Below are 17,359 nucleotides of genomic sequence, written 5' to 3' on the forward strand. Positions count from 1 at the left end.
TTGTTTCCTTGATTTCTCAAATTTTTGATGGAGTTCATCAGGGAGGCCATCTTGGTTTTGAAGTTCACAGTCAAAATGGTTTCCCATTTTCTCTAGTCCTGGGATTAAATGCAGGGTCTTGTGTATGCTGCCAGGCAGGCATGCTGCCACTGAGTCACACATGTAAGCTACATGGGCTGTACATGAACTACACATAAGATGTTGTATTGGCACGACTCTATTTCCTTATATTCATTTGTCATCAAATACTTCATTTAATATTGTGCAAAACACCTTGGTTGCTATACTCCAATATATGAGCTAACACTCCCCTTACAAAGCTCATTAAACTCTGTCTAGCCTGAAAGTCTATGTTTAAGCCTTTGCAACTTCCTTTCTATCACTCCCCCCCCCCCTTATCTCAAACATCCCAAACTTGAATTCAACACGTGAAAAGTCTATTAAAGAAAAGATTCTCATCAGAAATGGACAGGCTGGGTATTTTCCATTTTATTTATCCTTTGAGTCAAATGATCCAGCATGCATTTCACATCTGTCAGAAGATAAAGTGGGCCCTTGGTGATTATGTGTGCCTACTCGTGTTTGTGTGTTATACTCAAGATTACACTTCTAGGCTGGACTCTGGCATCCGGCAATATTTGCTGTTAGTAAAAGGTGAGCAAAACAGCCAGAAAGAACACTGGGAAGAAAAGCATTTGTAGCAAGTCATAAAGGTGACATGGTCTCTGTGCTTCGCCGACAGCCCTTGTTCTGGTTGGCTTCACCGTCCGCTTCCATTGGGTTAGGATGGCGCTTCTAGCTCCATCCCATTTCCCTGGTCCCATCAGTCGAAACTGATATGGACTACAAGGGCCAAAGTACACCTCCAGGGCCAGCTGGGGGTCAGTCACGAAGAGCCAGGGTATGTTGGGCTTGGCTCCTATGAAGGAACTCAGCTCATCCATGTATGTGATGTAATCTGTCTGCAGAGTGTGGCTCTGGCCAAACCTGAGGACAGAAAAGCCAAATGATTATCATAGTTGGAAACAGAGTATCAACTCTAACATTTTTGTCTCTTGCATGTCGAACCCAGCCTGCCGATGTTAGATTCTTAGGCGGGTTTATCTGAAGTTTAGATTTTGCTTAGTTTCTAGGCTTCCAAGTGTAGTGAGGTGAATCATGTCACCTTTTCAAATGGAGTGTGGCTTGGTGTGACTTAGAACAGATTGTCATTGGCATTTGCACCTTTCTTGTCCCTTTTTAAAATTTGTATTTACTTCTAAAGGAATCACCAGCACTAGGGGTGTTCACGTCTGAGTTCTGCCCTCTGATGTTGATGAGGTTAAGTGGGGACTGTGGCTTCATTTCTTTTCTATGCTGGTCCCCCGAGCTAATGTGGGACAGTCACTGAATATTACCTTGGAAGCAGGAAAGAAGCAATAAGCTTTCGACATAATCATATACTTATCAATAGTGATTTGGTAGTTAATTATACTTTCAACTGATTTTGGCAGGTAATTTAAAAAGATTTTTTTTAATGAGATAATTTAATCTGAAAAACTACATTTAAATCTGGCCATATAAAGGCCTTTCTTGAAAGCATGTATTGAACTTGGAGGTGAATACTCATACTCTTTGTTCCAGAACATACTAAGGTAGCTCAACTGAATATAAATTTTAATTCTGGTTTATCAACATCACATTTAGATGCTGCTGCTCGATTTCCAGACAGATAGTTTTCTTTCCGAGCAGGTGCTTTTGGGAAAAGACCTGGGGTCATTTCTCAGCCTCATTACTATGGACATTTGAGTCAGATAATTTCATGGTTTCAATACTGTGCTTTGTGATACAGGATGGCTTCAGTGCCCAGGGGTTCTACTTATAGGAAACTTCTGACTTCCAATTTTACTTGCAGACCCCAATGTCACCCCATGGTCCCTGGAGGGCACAATCGCTCTCTTTTAAGTTGACAAGGGAAGAAAGTATTTTCCCACCTAATGTGGATCAGTTGTAATCCGAATTAAAAAAATAATGAACTGTTACTACTGGCGACATTAAAGACCTTATTGATGTTTGTGACATATAAAGAAAACCTTAGAACTTATTGGATAAGCAAGTGTAATTGATTACCACTTGAGTTTCTTGCCCATTTTCTCATCGATGTCATCCATCATTTCATTCGTGGTTGGCAGGACACATGCATCTGGAAAACGTGTGTAGAGAGAAACAACAACAACAACAACAAAAAAAACAAACAAACAAAAAAAACAAAAAAAAGAAAGAAAAGAAAAAGGCAACGGAATTAGTCCCGTACAACCACACAGAATGGAGTTCGTCACTTATGAAATTGGTGCCTCTAAAGGCCTTTGAGTGGCTGCCTTAAGTCAGCTGTGTGAAGGTTTTAGTTGTGAGTTCATTATAAAAAAGAGTGGTATTATTTAATAAAAAGTTTTTCTTAAGAAAAACACTCTCCTTGGTGTCATGTAGGCAAACGACAATTCACAAATACAGAGATCCGAGAGGTGCGTGCACGGGTGGGGATGGAAAAGCTGGCCTGTGTGTGAGAACCACAGCAGAGAGGTTTGTAGCCTGAAGTCACCCAACCTTCACGATGTTGATGTAACATCAGGAAGGGCCTGGTCCTCAGCCTGCTTCTGCTGCACTGCATGCTGTGGAATGGGGTGGGGGGGATCGCGTTCACACTTCTTGTATGATATCCCTCAAGGATCCCCCAAGTAACAAACTGGAACAACAGTTGATACTAAAGTCCGTGGCAAGTTGTGTAAAGAAGGAAAGGAGGCACAGGATTCCAGGGTCAGTGTTCTGCTGGGTGTTTAATAAGGAATGGGAGAAGAGCTTTAGCTTGTTTTGCAAACATCGTCACTTGGGACCATCTGTGATTTACTTACCTCTGTAGCTAGGGAAGAAGGCTACTGAGATACTTGCAGTGCATGAGCACCACCTTGGCAGTGTGAGCATCTGACTCTGCATGGTGGCACCCTGTAGCTATTATTGGCTGCGCAATTCACTAGCGGGAGAGGGACCAGGGTTCTTTTTGTCTGCTTTTGGAGCTGAGTCGTGACCTAGGTAAGCGATAAGGCTGATCTCCCCGAGCAGCAGATACTCTACGGAAATTTGTCCGATGCGTAAGTGATGCCTTTTGTTTTATGTTAATATTCCAGGTTTATGAACTGTGTGCAACCTTCTCATAAAACTTCAGTCTCCGGGGCGCACTGTCCGGCTTTTAAAAATGAGAGACAATGGAGGCATTTTATAGGTGAGCACCCTTATTCAAGATCTGATGATGGCGAGACCCGGTGAGAGAGAGACCCAACCGCCTGGTCAGGTGGGCACTCCTGAGGCTGCAGAGCGGAAGAGACCACCAACACTGCTCACCCCTGCCCACATCCCTGGCCCAAGAGGAAACAGTATAAGGCCTCTGGGCTCCCGTGAGGGAGGGCCCAGGAGCGGCAGGACCCCTGCCTGAGACACCGCCAGAACCTGATAGAAACAGACCTGATAAACAGTTCTCTGCACCCAAATCCCGTGGGAGGGAGAGCTAAACCTTCAGAGAGGCAGACAAGCCTGGGAAACCAGAAGAGACTGCTCCCTGCACACACATCTCGGACGCCAGAGGGAAAAGCCAAAGACCATCTGGAACCCTGGCGCACTGAAGCTCCCGGAAGGGGCGGCACAGGTCTCCCTGGTTGCTGCCGCTGCAGAGAGCCCGTGAGCAGCACCCCACGAGCGAACTTGAGCCTCAGGACCACAGGTAAGACCAAATTTTCTGCTGCAAGAAAGCTGCCTGGTGAACTCAAGACACAGGCCCACAGGAACAGCTGAAGACCTGTAGAGAGGAAAAACTACACGCCCAAAAGCAGAACACTCTGTCCCCATAACTGACTGAAAGAGAGGAAAACAGGTCTACAGCACTCCTGACACACAGGCTTATAGGACAGTCTAGCCACTGTCAGAAATAGCAGAACAAAGTAACACTAGAGATAATCTGATGGCGAGAGGCAAGCGCAGGAACCCAAGCAACAGAAACCAAGACTACATGGCACCATCAGAGCCCAATTCTCCCATCAAAACAAACATGGAATATCCAAACACACCAGAAAAGCAAGACCTAGTTCCAAAATCATTTTTGATCATGATGCTGGAGGACTTCAAGAAAGACATGAAGAACTCCCTTAGAGAACAAGTAGAAGCCTACAGAGAGGAATCGCAAAAATGCCTGAAAGAATCGCAAAAATCCCTGAAAGAATTCCAGGAAAACATAAATAAACAAGTAGAAGCCCATAGAGAGGAGACACAAAAATCCCTGAAAAAATTCCAGGAAAACACAATCAAACAGTTGAAGGAATTAAAAATGGAAATAGAAGCAATCAAGAAAGAACACATGGAAACAACCCTGGATATAGAAAACCAAAAGAAGAGACAAGGAGCTGCAGATACAAGCTTCACCAACAGAATACAAGAGATGGAGGAGAGAATCTCAGGAGCAGAAGATTCCATAGAAATCATTGACTCAGCTGTCAAAGATAATGTAAAGTGGAAAAAGCTGCTGGTCCAAAACATACAGGAAATCCAGGACTCAATGAGAAGATCAAACCTAAGGATAATAGGTATAGAAGAGAGTGAAGACTCCCAGCTCAAAGGACCAGTAAATATCTTCAACAAAATCATAGAAGAAAACTTCCCTAACCTAAAAAAAGAGATACCCATAGACATACAAGAAGCCTACAGAACTCCAAATAGATTGGACCAGAAAAGAAACACCTCCCGTCACATAATTGTCAAAACACCAAACGCACAAAATAAAGAAAGAATATTAAAAGCAGTAAGGGAAAAAGGTCAAGTAACATATAAAGGCAGACCTATCAGAATCACACCAGACTTCTCGCCAGAAACTATGAAGGCCAGAAGATCCTGGACTGATGTCATACAGACCCTAAGAGAACACAAATGCCAGCCCAGGTTACTGTATCCAGCAAAACTCTCAATTAACATTGATGGAGAAACCAAGATATTCCATGACAAAACCAAATTTACACAATATCTTTCTACAAATCCAGCACTACAAAGGATAATAAATGGTAAAGCCCAACATAAGGAGGCAAGCTATACCCTAGAAGAAGCAAGAAACTAATCGTCTTGGCAACAAAACAAAGAGAATGAAAGCACACAAACATAACCTCACATCCAAATATGAATATAAAGGGAAACAATAATCACTATTCCTTAATATCTCTCAATATCAATGGCCTCAACTCCCCAATAAAAAGACAGAGATTAACAAACTGGATACGCAACGAGGACGCTGCATTCTGCTGCCTACAGGAAACACACCTCAGAGACAAAGACAGACACTACCTCAGAGTGAAAGGCTGGAAAACAACTTTCCAAGCAAATGGTCAGAAGAAGCAAGCTGGAGTAGCCATTCTAATATCAAATAAAATCAATTTCCAACTAAAAGTCATCAAAAAAGATAAGGAAGGACACTTCATATTCATCAAAGGAAAAATCCACCAAGATGAACTCTCAATCCTAAATATCTATGCCCCAAATACAAGGGCACCTACATATGTAAAAGAAACCTTACTAAAGCTCAAAACACACATTGCACCTCACACAATAATAGTGGGAGATTTCAACACCCCACTCTCATCAATGGACAGATCATGGAAACAGAAATTAAACAGAGACGTAGACAGACTAAGAGAAGTCATGAGCCAAATGGACTTAACGGATATTTATAGAACATTCTATCCTAAAGCAAAAGGATATACCTTCTTCTCAGCTCCTCATGGTACTTTCTCCAAAATTGACCATATAATTGGTCAAAAAACGGGCCTCAACAGGTACAGAAAGATAGAAATAATCCCATGCGTGCTATCGGACCACCACGGCCTAAAACTGGTCTTCAATAACAGTAAGGGAAGAATGCCCACATATACATGGAAATTGAACAATGCTCTACTCAATGATAACCTGGTCAAGGAAGAAATAAAGAAAGAAATTAAAAACTTTTTAGAATTTAATGAAAATGAAGATACAACATACCCAAACTTATGGGACACAATGAAAGCTGTGCTAAGAGGAAAACTCATAGCGCTGAGTGCCTGCAGAAAGAAACAGGAAAGAGCATATGTCAGCAGCTTGACAGCACACCTAAAAGCTCTAGAACAAAAAGAAGCAAATACACCCAGGAGGAGTAGAAGGCAGGAAATAATCAAACTCAGAGCTGAAATCAACCAAGTAGAAACAAAAAGGACCATAGAAAGAATCAACAGAACCAAAAGTTGGTTCTTTGAGAAAATCAACAAGATAGATAAACCCTTAGCCAGACTAACGAGAGGACACAGAGAGTGCGTCCAAATTAACAAAATCAGAAATGAAAAGGGAGACATAACTACAGATTCAGAGGAAATTCAAAAAATCATCAGATCTTACTATAAAAACCTATATTCAACAAAATTTGAAAATCTTCAGGAAATGGACAATTTCCTAGACAGATACCAGGTATCGAAGTTAAATCAGGAACAGATGAACCAGTTAAACAACCCCATAACTCCTAAGGAAATAGAAGCAGTCATTAAAGGTCTCCCAACCAAAAAGAGCCCAGGTCCAGACGGGTTTAGTGCAGAATTCTATCAAACCTTCATAGAAGACCTCATACCAATATTATCCAAACTATTCCACAAAATTGAAACAGATGGAGCCCTACCGAATTCCTTCTACGAAGCCACAATTACTCTTATACCTAAACCACAGAAAGACACAACAAAGAAAGAGAACTTCAGACCAATTTCCCTTATGAATATCGACGCAAAAATACTCAATAAAATTCTGGCAAACCGAATCCAAGAGCACATCAAAACAATCATCCACCATGATAAAGTAGGCTTCATCCCAGGCATGCAGGGATGGTTTAATATACGGAAAACCATCAACGTGATCCATTATATAAACAAACTGAAAGAACAGAACCACATGATCATTTCATTAGATGCTGAGAAAGCATTTGACAAAATTCAACACCCCTTCATGATAAAAGTCCTGGAAAGAAGAGGAATTCAAGGCCCATACCTAAACATAGTAAAAGCCATATACAGCAAACCAGTTGCTAACATTAAACTAAATGGAGAGAAACTTGAAGCAATCCCACTAAAATCAGGGACCAGACAAGGCTGCCCACTCTCTCCCTACTTATTCAATATAGTTCTTGAAGTTCTAGCCAGAGCAATCAGACAACAAAAGGAGATCAAGGGGATACAGATCGGAAAAGAAGAGGTCAAAATATCACTATTTGCAGATGACATGATAGTATATTTAAGTGATCCCAAAAGTTCCACCAGAGAACTACTAAAGCTGATAAACAACTTCAGCAACGTGGCTGGGTATAAAATTAACTCAAATAAATCAGTTGCCTTCCTCTATACAAAAGAGAAACAAGCCGAGAACGAAATTAGGGAAACGACACCCTTCATAATAGACCCAAATAATATAAAGTACCTCGGTGTGACTTTAACCAAGCAAGTAAAAGATCTGTACAATAAGAACTTCAAGACACTGAGGAAAGAAATTGAAGAAGACCTCAGAAGATGGAAAGATCTCCCATGCTCATGGATTGGCAGGATTAATATAGTAAAAATGGCCATTTTACCAAAAGCAATCTACAGATTCAATGCAATCCCCATCAAAATACCAATCCAATTCTTCAAAGAGTTAGACAGAACAATTTGCAAATTCATCTGGAATAACAAAAAACCCAGGATAGCTAAAGCTATCCTCAACAATAAAAGGACTTCAGGGGGAATCACTATCCCTGAACTCAAGCAGTATTACAGAGCAATAGTGATAAAAACTGCATGGTATTGGTACAGAGACAGACAGATAGACCAATGGAATAGAATTGAAGACCCAGAAATGAACCCACACACCTATGGTCACTTGATTTTTGACAAAGGAGCCAAAACCATCCAATGGAAAAAAGATAGCACTTTCAGCACATGGTGCTGGTTCAACTGGAGGGCAACATGTAGAAGAATGCAGATCGAAACATGCTTATCACCCTGTACAAAGCTTAAGTCCAAGTGGATCAAGGACCTCCACATCAAACCAGACACACTCAAACTAATAGAAGAGAAACTAGGGAAGCATCTGGAACACATAGGCACTGGAAAAAAATTTCCTGAACAAAACACCAATGGCTTATGCTCTAAGATCAAGAATCGACAAATGGGATCTCATAAAACTGCAAAGCTTCTGTAAGGCAAAGGACACTGTGGTTAGGACAAAACGGCAACCAACAGATTGGGAAAAGATCTTTACCAATCCTACAACAGATAGAGGCCTTATATCCAAAATATACAAAGAACTCAAGAAGTTAGACCGCAGGGAAACAAATAACCCTATTAAAAAATGGGGTTCAGAGCTAAACAAAGAATTCACAGCTGAGGAATGCCGAATGGCTGAGAAACACCTAAAGAAATGTTCAACATCTTTAGTCATAAGGGAAATGCAAATCAAAACAACCCTGAGATTTCACCTCACACCAGTGAGAATGGCTAAGATCAAAAACTCAGGTGACAGCAGATGCTGGCGAGGATGTGGAGAAAGAGGAACACTCCTCCATTGTTGGTGGGATTGCAGACTGGTAAAACCATTCTGGAAATCAGTCTGGAGGTTCCTCAGAAAATTGGACATTGAACTGCCTGAGGATCCAGCTATACCTCTCTTGGGCATATACCCAAAAGATGCCTCAACATATAAAAGAGACACGTGCTCCACTATGTTCATCGCAGCCTTATTTATAATAGCCAGAAGCTGGAAAGAACCCAGATGCCCTTCAACAGAGGAATGGATACAGAAAATGTGGTACATCTACACAATGGAATATTACTCAGCTATCAAAAACAACGAGTTTATGAAATTCGTAGGCAAATGGTTGGAACTGGAAAATATCATCCTGAGTGAGCTAACCCAATCACAGAAAGACATACATGGTATGCACTCATTGATAAGTGGCTATTAGCCCAAATGCTTGAATTACCCTAGATCCCTAGAACTAACGAAACTCAAGACGGATGATCAAAATGTGAATGCTTCACTCCTTCTTTAAATGAGGAAAAAGAATACCCTTGGCAGGGAAGGGAGAGGCAAAGATTAAAACAGAGACTGAAGGAACACCCATTCAGAGCCTGCCCCACATGTGGCCCATACATATACAGCCACCCAATTAGACAAGATGGATGAAGCAAAGAAGTGCAGACCGACAGGAGCCGGATGTAGATCGCTCCTGAGAGACACAGCCAGAATACAGCAAATACAGAGGCGAATGCCAGCAGCAAACCACTGAACTGAGAATAGGTCCCCCGTTGAAGGAATCAGAGAAAGAACTGGAAGAGCTTGAAGGGGCTCGAGACCCCAAAAGTACAACAATGCCAAGCAACCAGAGCTTCCAGGGACTAAGCCACTACCTAAAGACTATACATGGACTGACCCTGGACTCTGACCCCATATGTAGCAATGAATATCCTAGTAAGAGCACCAGTGGAAGGGGAAGCCCTGGGTCCTGCTAAGACTGAACCCCCAGTGAACTAGACTGGTGGGGGGAGGGCAGCAATGGGGGGAGGGTTGGGAGGGGAACACCCATAAGGAAGGGGAGGTGGGAGGGGGATGTTTGCCCGGAAACCGGGAAAGGGAATAACATTCGAAATGTATATAAGAAATACTCAAGTTAATAAAAAAAAAAGTAAAAAAAATAAAAATAAAAATAAAAAAAGGTGTCATGTGTATCTGTAGTTCCTTTTCTGAGCATCATCCTTTCTTCCCAGGAAAGAACTATCACTGCCCCCAAATTCCCACTTTACAGTTGTCGCACTTCAAGACACAACTTCGATGCTACCACTCCAACCTGCAAGCAAAATGATATATCTTTCTTTGCTCCCTTAATAGCTTCATCAGCTATGAAATACATACTAATAACTAACTTGAATCTCTAGGTCAAATTTTATATGTTTATGATACCTCCCTTGGTGCCCCTAGCCTTTAACTGTCATCAGAGATAAAATTTAATATAGTCTTTGACTGCCTTGTTTTTCATTTTATAATCAACTTTGTTTTATATTAAATATGGATGGTGCTAAAATCTCAAATAAACTGTGCCTTAATTTGATGACCATTTATTAATTATAAGCATAAAAAAAAAGAAAAAAAAAGATCTGATGATGGCACATTTTTAAATTCTCCATGGTGTATATGAAATAGAAGCGTTTCTATCCACAGCCTTTTTAAAGGAAGTTTAAACTCATTCTAGGATTTGAGTATTTTCTTCATTTCCCTATTTTCCCTGTTACAAATTTTTCTCCGCGGTATGTTAGGGAAATTATATTTATGTTGTTTATTTTTTTTTTAGACATTGTAGAAGAAGGTACTTTTCATAGCCATGATGATCAATAGTATTGGGGCAATTAAATCAGTCTATTTAAGTCGCTGCCTCTCTCCATGGAATCTATATGTTCCCCACATAAAGTTCTTGTAGCCCCCTGAGACCATGTGGTCCACAGTAGAGAAAAGGGAAGGGAAGAAGTCTTTCAACAGTGGGAGAGGCACAAGAGATTGACACAGAGGTAACACTAGGTCTCCAGCACACCCATCATCCCTGGCCCCAGTGCCCCGGAAGTATTTGCACCTTATCCCTGCAGTTAACCAGCTATTCCCTTTATCTCACGCAAAGCCTTGCAACACCCTCCCAAATTCATTGTCAGAAGGTCAAGTTCTTTGATTCAGCTTAGGAAGTCCCTCCAGGCTTTTTGTTTCCTCTCTCCATTTCTTGCCACTCCCTGACTTTTATATAAAAAATATTTCTGGTTCTTCATACATTCAGAGTGATTCCTCATATTAGGGCTTTATTTATGTTGCGGCTTTAGATGGAATAAATAAATCCCAGGCCAATTCTCCTCATCACCACACCCTGAAGCGTCTCCTGCTGTAATGTCCTCTGCTCATTCCATTCCCTTCTATGAGGTCAAGTTGCACGTCTGCCTTGTTCCCCATGGATCCCTAGAACAGTCATCAGCTTAGAGTAGGCAATTATTACCTTAGCAAAGGAAACACAAAATGACCCACATACTTGTAAACACCTTAGCAGCCCAGCGTGCCTGCAGGTCAGCTGTGGGGATGGCAGCACCCAGGGACTGGACAAGGCCAATCACTGCCATGGTTGGTTTCTCTAGCTGAGGAGGGAAGATGCCTTTGTACAAGGTGACCTCATTGTTTCTGCTTTTGATGATGGAGTCTTCCAGGAAGGGGTAGGCATAACCATAGCCTGTGGCGAAGATGACACAGTCAATGGCCTCAAACACGGTCCCATCCTCGAACACAGCAGAGGTCTCTGTGAACTTGGTCACAATGGGCTTGATGGACACAGTGCCACACAGGATGCGGGCTGGAAGCTCATCATTGAACACGGGTTCTTTCCTGAGGGGGCTGTGCAGAGGTGAAAGGCAAACATCATAAGCATAGTCATAGTCAACATCATAGTCATTTCCATGAAGTCTCCCCAAACAACCCAGTCCATTGCATGTAGAATCGATCAGTTAAGCACCAACATAAGGGTCTGCACGGGCTCTTCTAGGTGGAAATTCCTTTCCTGTTTCTGAATGTTTCTTAAGAATTTATGTCTGAAATTCTCTTGTTGCCCTTTGAAACTTAAAATTAGATTATGTATATTTTTGCTCTTTGGAGACTCACAAAATAGATGAGAATATAAACCAATTCTAGATAGAATAAACTAGTCAATAACATAGATTCTAAATCTAGATACCAGGGGTTTATTCCTAGCTACACCTCTTACCAACTGGCGTTGCTCTACATGTGTTTCTCTATGTGTATAATTGGGACAATGGCAGAATTGTCCTCACGGAGATATTATCACTGGATGACGAGCTACAAAATAATAGGCCACACCTTCGAGAACATTGCTTGTTAACTATTATTATAGCTGGAAGGCCTTGCGTGGCAAAATCAGCTTGGTAGTGTTCTTACCACCATGCTTGGCTATCTTCCATCAAGTTCTTTGTGTTCACAAGGAAAGGAATCACCTTTGATGCTGTACTTTGCCAAAATTCCGGCAGTAAAAGTTTTCACGAAATGTACTTCGGATTGACTTAGGCTTCCTTCAGAGATTCTGGAATTTTCTCTAAGTATTTCACATACATTAAAACACTGGATTTTTTTTTTGTATTTCTGTTTGCATTGGTGTTTATTTTTGTATTTCTACAGTGTTATTCCCCTCTGTAACTCTGTCCCCTCTTTGCCTTATAAGGTAGCTAATGAGTGGATCACAGCATACCTGTTTTCTCTCCTTGTTCTCTTCTCAACCAAGGGAGGAATGAAAAGGTGTCAGATGCAATTTAAGGGCCCTGGATCCCTTTCCTGGAGGGAGCTTAGTTCTGAGAAGGAGTGGTTTTTCCAAAACAATTTTTTTTTCTAAATGATAAAGCCCCAGTATAATTTGTAGTTACTTTTGTAATATAAAACCATTTTTGATTGGATCAAATTTTGGAACTTTTATTATGTTAAACAAAACTCCAAGTGTATTAAACAACATCACTTTTTCTTGAGAGTCAGAGCAGTCCTTAAATCTGGGTCGGATAAGTGCTTTGGAAGGAGGCTCTAGCTCGTTAAACCTGGCGTTTGTATTCTGATTTCCAGTTCCTCTTTACTTTTCCTTAGCCTGTTTCTCTAAACAGATGAAAGTTTTGGCTGGCATGGGTCAGAAAGAAAAAAACTCATTATGACACATTTCTTACCCACCAAATATTAAACTGTATTGATTTTTCTATCTATAATGCTCCCCTAATTAGTGTGTATTAAGCCCTACCTGTAAAAAGAGTAAATAAATGAATCGTACTAATTTTCCAGGTCACATCGGGTCTGGTGAGCTCCATTGATTTACACATTCCCCGCCTCCTGGTGGCCTCTCAAAGCATGCGGGACATGGGAGGGAGTGTTCAATCGTGTTCTGAGTCTCCTACACGCTGAGACAGATTGACTGACGGTACTTAGGTAGATAGTCCTTAAAAGCACATTAGGTGATCTTAGACTAAAAAGAGCACATCTTTTTAAGTTTTTATAATTTACAAAGTAAGCTATAAATGTACCCTTACGTTTCTAAATAGTACTATCCTCAGAAGTAGGTGTTGTTATTGGGATCCTCACTTACCTATAAACATGATATATTTTAGAGAATCCAGTTCAAATTTGTTTAGTCCTTTAAATTCCGGGCAATAGATTGTAGCTAAATGTATTCTGCTTCTCAGGATGATCCGTTTACCTAACCCACCCCTACTTTGCCTATCCACAACATTTCTCTACTAACCTCTAACTTGTACATGATCTGCTGTTTAAACTGTGTCTCCTGCAAGATTCTTAATTCAATCCCATTAGATTTAATGAGATAACTAAAGGAAGAACCAGGTAAATAACCCAAACTAGCCCTAGATTGAACAGAAAATATGTATTAATTATCATACCCATTTAAAGGCATTATAGATTGAATTATTAATCATACCCATTTAAAGGCATCAGGCCGTAGTTCTCATGCTTAAACCATGTGTTCATCTTCTTGACGTATAACCAGTCAGAGACGAAAGAAGGAAGGATATTTCGGAGGAAGGATGCGAATCGGGTCACATACACCATATCCCAAGGGTACCCATCATTCCAAACCCGACTCATGACCCAGGAACCACTTCTGGTGCTGATAATGACCTGGTTGAGAGAGCGGCAACACAGACTTCAGCATTCTTCTGTGACAAACAAGGAAAGACGACAGAGTTCTTTAGTGGCATGGCTATATATTCCCTTCAGTATTCACTTAGGAACACTTTCTAAGAAATGAGTCTAGATGAACATGCTACGTCTGCATCTAAGGCGAGGCAAGAGTCCTCTCTCACCACTCCGAAAGACTGGTGGAGAACTGTTCAAAGAGTCAAAGCACAGTAGCCGGCATAAGAAGCCTCTACAGCCAACTGCGGTTGTTTTAATCTTTACGTGCTCGTAGAGTAAGATGGCCAGTTAGGTAGAGACTAATCAACACTGTTTGCTCTAGCAGCGCTGGATGATAGAAGAGCTTGGGCTGAATTGGGGAAATAGAGCTAAATTGGTAGCTGGAATGAAATTGAGGCGATGCCACAGATTTAATGCTGTTCTCTGTCCCTCCTGCCCTTTTCTAGTCTTCCCTGTACATGCGCACAGGACATCTGTTCATATGAAGCCACAGAAGCCGTCTCAACCTGCCCGGTCAATTGCTGATATATTTACTATCTTTCTGATAATGTAGAGCTATTCTTAGTTATAGAAAAAAAAAAACCCAACAGCCGAAGCTTTCTTTATGTTTAATTTGGAGTTATCTTACTTAGTATCTGCTTGCTTAAAAATATGCCGAGCCTCGTCAGGCAGCAACTTGAGTCCTGTGGAAATTTTCCTTGACTTTGCTCAGGTTAAGTCAGGACTTGGTTCTTGGAGGTGTTGCTGCCACACCTAATTCCACTGGAGGACTCAGCACTTCCGCTGTAGATGGTAGCTGCGCCTGTTGCCTCATCCCCACCCACTGGTTGTTCATTCAGGTCATGATCTAGTCTAATCCATATCTGTAATTTTAGCTTAACATGGATCTGACACACAACATGCCCAGCATTGGCTGAGTCCTTGCTTCTGAGTGAGTGAACCAATGAATGATGGCAAAAAGCCAGATCACGTGATGCTCCCGAACTGTGATGGTAAGTAAATCTCTTTTACCGGAAGAGTAGGGTCTGTCACATGGTAGGTGGGAAGAAATGCTGTTAAATAAATAAACATGGAGCCTGACTAGGAACTGAAATGATTTGAAAGTTATTAGAATATAAAATTAGAATGAAAAATAAATGTTTATGTGCTCACTTCTACACACATTCAGACATCTGCCTCCATTTTATCAGAGCAAACTTCTTCATAGCAAGGAAGATGCTGTCCTCCCTCTCTGGGTGAATGGCTTACTAAATTCCCATGATTGAAAGATCCCATAAAGCAGGCAATATACTTGGAAACACAGCCTTGAGTGCTGACCTAATGGCATATTTCTATCCTAGTTTTACCTCGTAAACCCTGTACGTCACATACCTGTGTAGCCAGACGACTGACTTCAACAGCAATGTCGGATGCTGAGTTTCCCAGGCCAATCACAAGAACCTTTTTCCCCTGGAAGTCTCCTGGGCCCTTGTAATCCCGGCTGTGCATGCATTTGCCTTGAAAGTGCTCTAGGCCTAAGTTAAGTTTCAAAAATTTGAAGACTCAGTTTTTCACACATTAAGAAAACTTTCATAATTGAAATTCACTTATCCACTTAGTGAGTTTTGCCAAATAATTATTTCTGGGGAGCTTAAAAATTTTAAAAATGTTATGATTTTTATTTTAATAAATAAATAATAATAACAAAATAATAATTTATTAAATACTATCTAAGGGTTATTGCATCTGATAAATGCTTAGTCTGTTTAACAATTGACTCACAATGGCAGACTGCTGTAAGTGTTTGCCTTGTAAGAAAAGTGCTTACCTTGCAAGCATGGGGACCTACACTGATCCCACAAACCCACGTTTTTTAAAAAAGGTAAGAAGAAATTGGGACAAAGAACTTAAGGACAATAAGGAGTTTGGCCTGGTCATATTGACTCCGTATATGCACGGCCATAAAAGATTCTGCTCATTAACATTTTAACCTATTCTTCATGAACTAATACCACCTTTGGCAAAAAAAGGAAGGAAGGAAGGAAGGAAGGAGGGAGGGAGGGAGGGAGGGAGGGAGGAGTGGAAGAAGGTTGGAACAAAGATAAAAGGAAGGAAAAATGGGATAGAGGGCAGGAAGATTTTGTGTGTATTTAATTTCTTTGGATGGCAGCTGTTATGGTTAGTCTTTCTTTCTTTCTTTCTTTCTTTCTTTCTTTCTTTCTTTCTTTCTTTCTTCTTCCTTTCTTTCCTTCCTTATTTCCTCCTCCTCCTCCTCCTCTTCCTCCTCCTCCTCCCCCTCCTCCTCCTCCTTATATCAACTTAATTCAAGCTAGGTTCATATGGGAAGAGTGAGTTTCAGTTGAAAGAATGGCTCCCCCAGATTGAACTGTAGGCAAGCTTGTGGAACATTTTCTTGATCAATAATTGATTTGTGAGGGCCCAACCCACAGTGGGCAGTGACACCTCAAGGTGGGTGGTTCTGGGTTGTATAAAAAAGCAAGCTGAGTAAGCTATGTGGAGGAAACCAATAAACAGCATTCCTCCATGATCTCTTCTTCAGTTCCTGCCTTCAGGTTCCTGCTTCGAGTTTCTGCCTTCATTTTGCTCCACAGAGGACTCTAAACTGTATACTGAAGTAAACCCTTTATCTCTTGAGACTGTTTTGGTCAGTGTTTTATCATAGCAATGGAAAATTGAACTAAGACAACAACTGAACGCACTACTACTGATGCTACAACCACAACCACCACAACAATTACTTTCTCACACACACACATGCTTATGCACACATTTATGTACATACACACATCAGAACATACATTCTTTCATGCACACGCACACACACACACACATGCACACACACATGCATGCACACACACAACACTGAGATTCTTAAAACACACTTGTAAATTATAAATGAAAATGAAATAAGAACTGTACTTTACTTGTCTGGTAGAATTCCACATTTTTGGATTTGAGTGTTCAGAGACCCCGCATGTGTTAGGACTTATGTCTGCATGACCCAGTGACATAGAACTGAGTGTAGTCTTTGAACTTTGGGCTTTAGGGAATAAGTTATTGTATTTTTTATATCACCATACATAAATATATTTTCTTTTGACTTTTCTGGTAATTCAAACTCAATTATTGTGCAAATATATGCCTCGACACTAGGTATTTGCCCATAAGCCCCCTCAATTTTTATATATTTCAAGCTTACCAGGAAAAGAGTCAGTTGGCATATTGGGGTACACATGATGTCCTGAACAAATCATCACAGCATCAAAGAGCACAGATTCTTGCTTGCCATCCTTTTCGGTAACAACTACCCACTGGCCAGTGGTCAAGAAGCTGGAACATTTCTTTATACTGGAAACCAAGGTCTGGAAGAAAATGAGAAAATGGACTTCCTTGTATTTGTGGAATTCTTTCCTTCTTCCTTGCAGTATTTTTCTATGGAGCAAATAATGATATAAGATGACCAGTCATTGAAAAACATATAAAAAGGCACCAATATGGGGGTCAGAGTACATCCTCAGGGAGTGTTCAAATCTTGCACAGAAAACTACTCCTGAGGGTTTACTTACTATTGAACGTCAGG

At 41.0% G+C, this 17,359-nt stretch overlaps 1 protein-coding gene across 1 annotated transcript in view; it reads right to left on the minus strand.

Moving 5' to 3' along the window:
- Positions 1-471: 471 nt before the first annotated feature.
- The window catches only part of Fmo6 (flavin containing monooxygenase 6), a 28,359-nt gene continuing 11,471 nt past the window's right edge, over positions 472-17,359 (minus strand). The window contains exons 4-9 of the mRNA XM_006250206.5: positions 16,979-17,141; positions 15,151-15,293; positions 13,562-13,761; positions 11,120-11,475; positions 2,110-2,182; positions 472-987 (exon numbers count right to left, since the gene is read on the minus strand). Of these exons, the coding sequence (XP_006250268.1) occupies positions 645-987; positions 2,110-2,182; positions 11,120-11,475; positions 13,562-13,761; positions 15,151-15,293; positions 16,979-17,141 (1,278 nt within the window). The 3' untranslated portion in view covers positions 472-644. The remainder of the gene's footprint in view (positions 988-2,109; positions 2,183-11,119; positions 11,476-13,561; positions 13,762-15,150; positions 15,294-16,978; positions 17,142-17,359) is intronic.

Source organism: Rattus norvegicus, chromosome 13, assembly GCF_036323735.1.
Source record: "Rattus norvegicus strain BN/NHsdMcwi chromosome 13, GRCr8, whole genome shotgun sequence".
Taxonomy (NCBI): domain Eukaryota; kingdom Metazoa; phylum Chordata; class Mammalia; order Rodentia; family Muridae; genus Rattus; species Rattus norvegicus.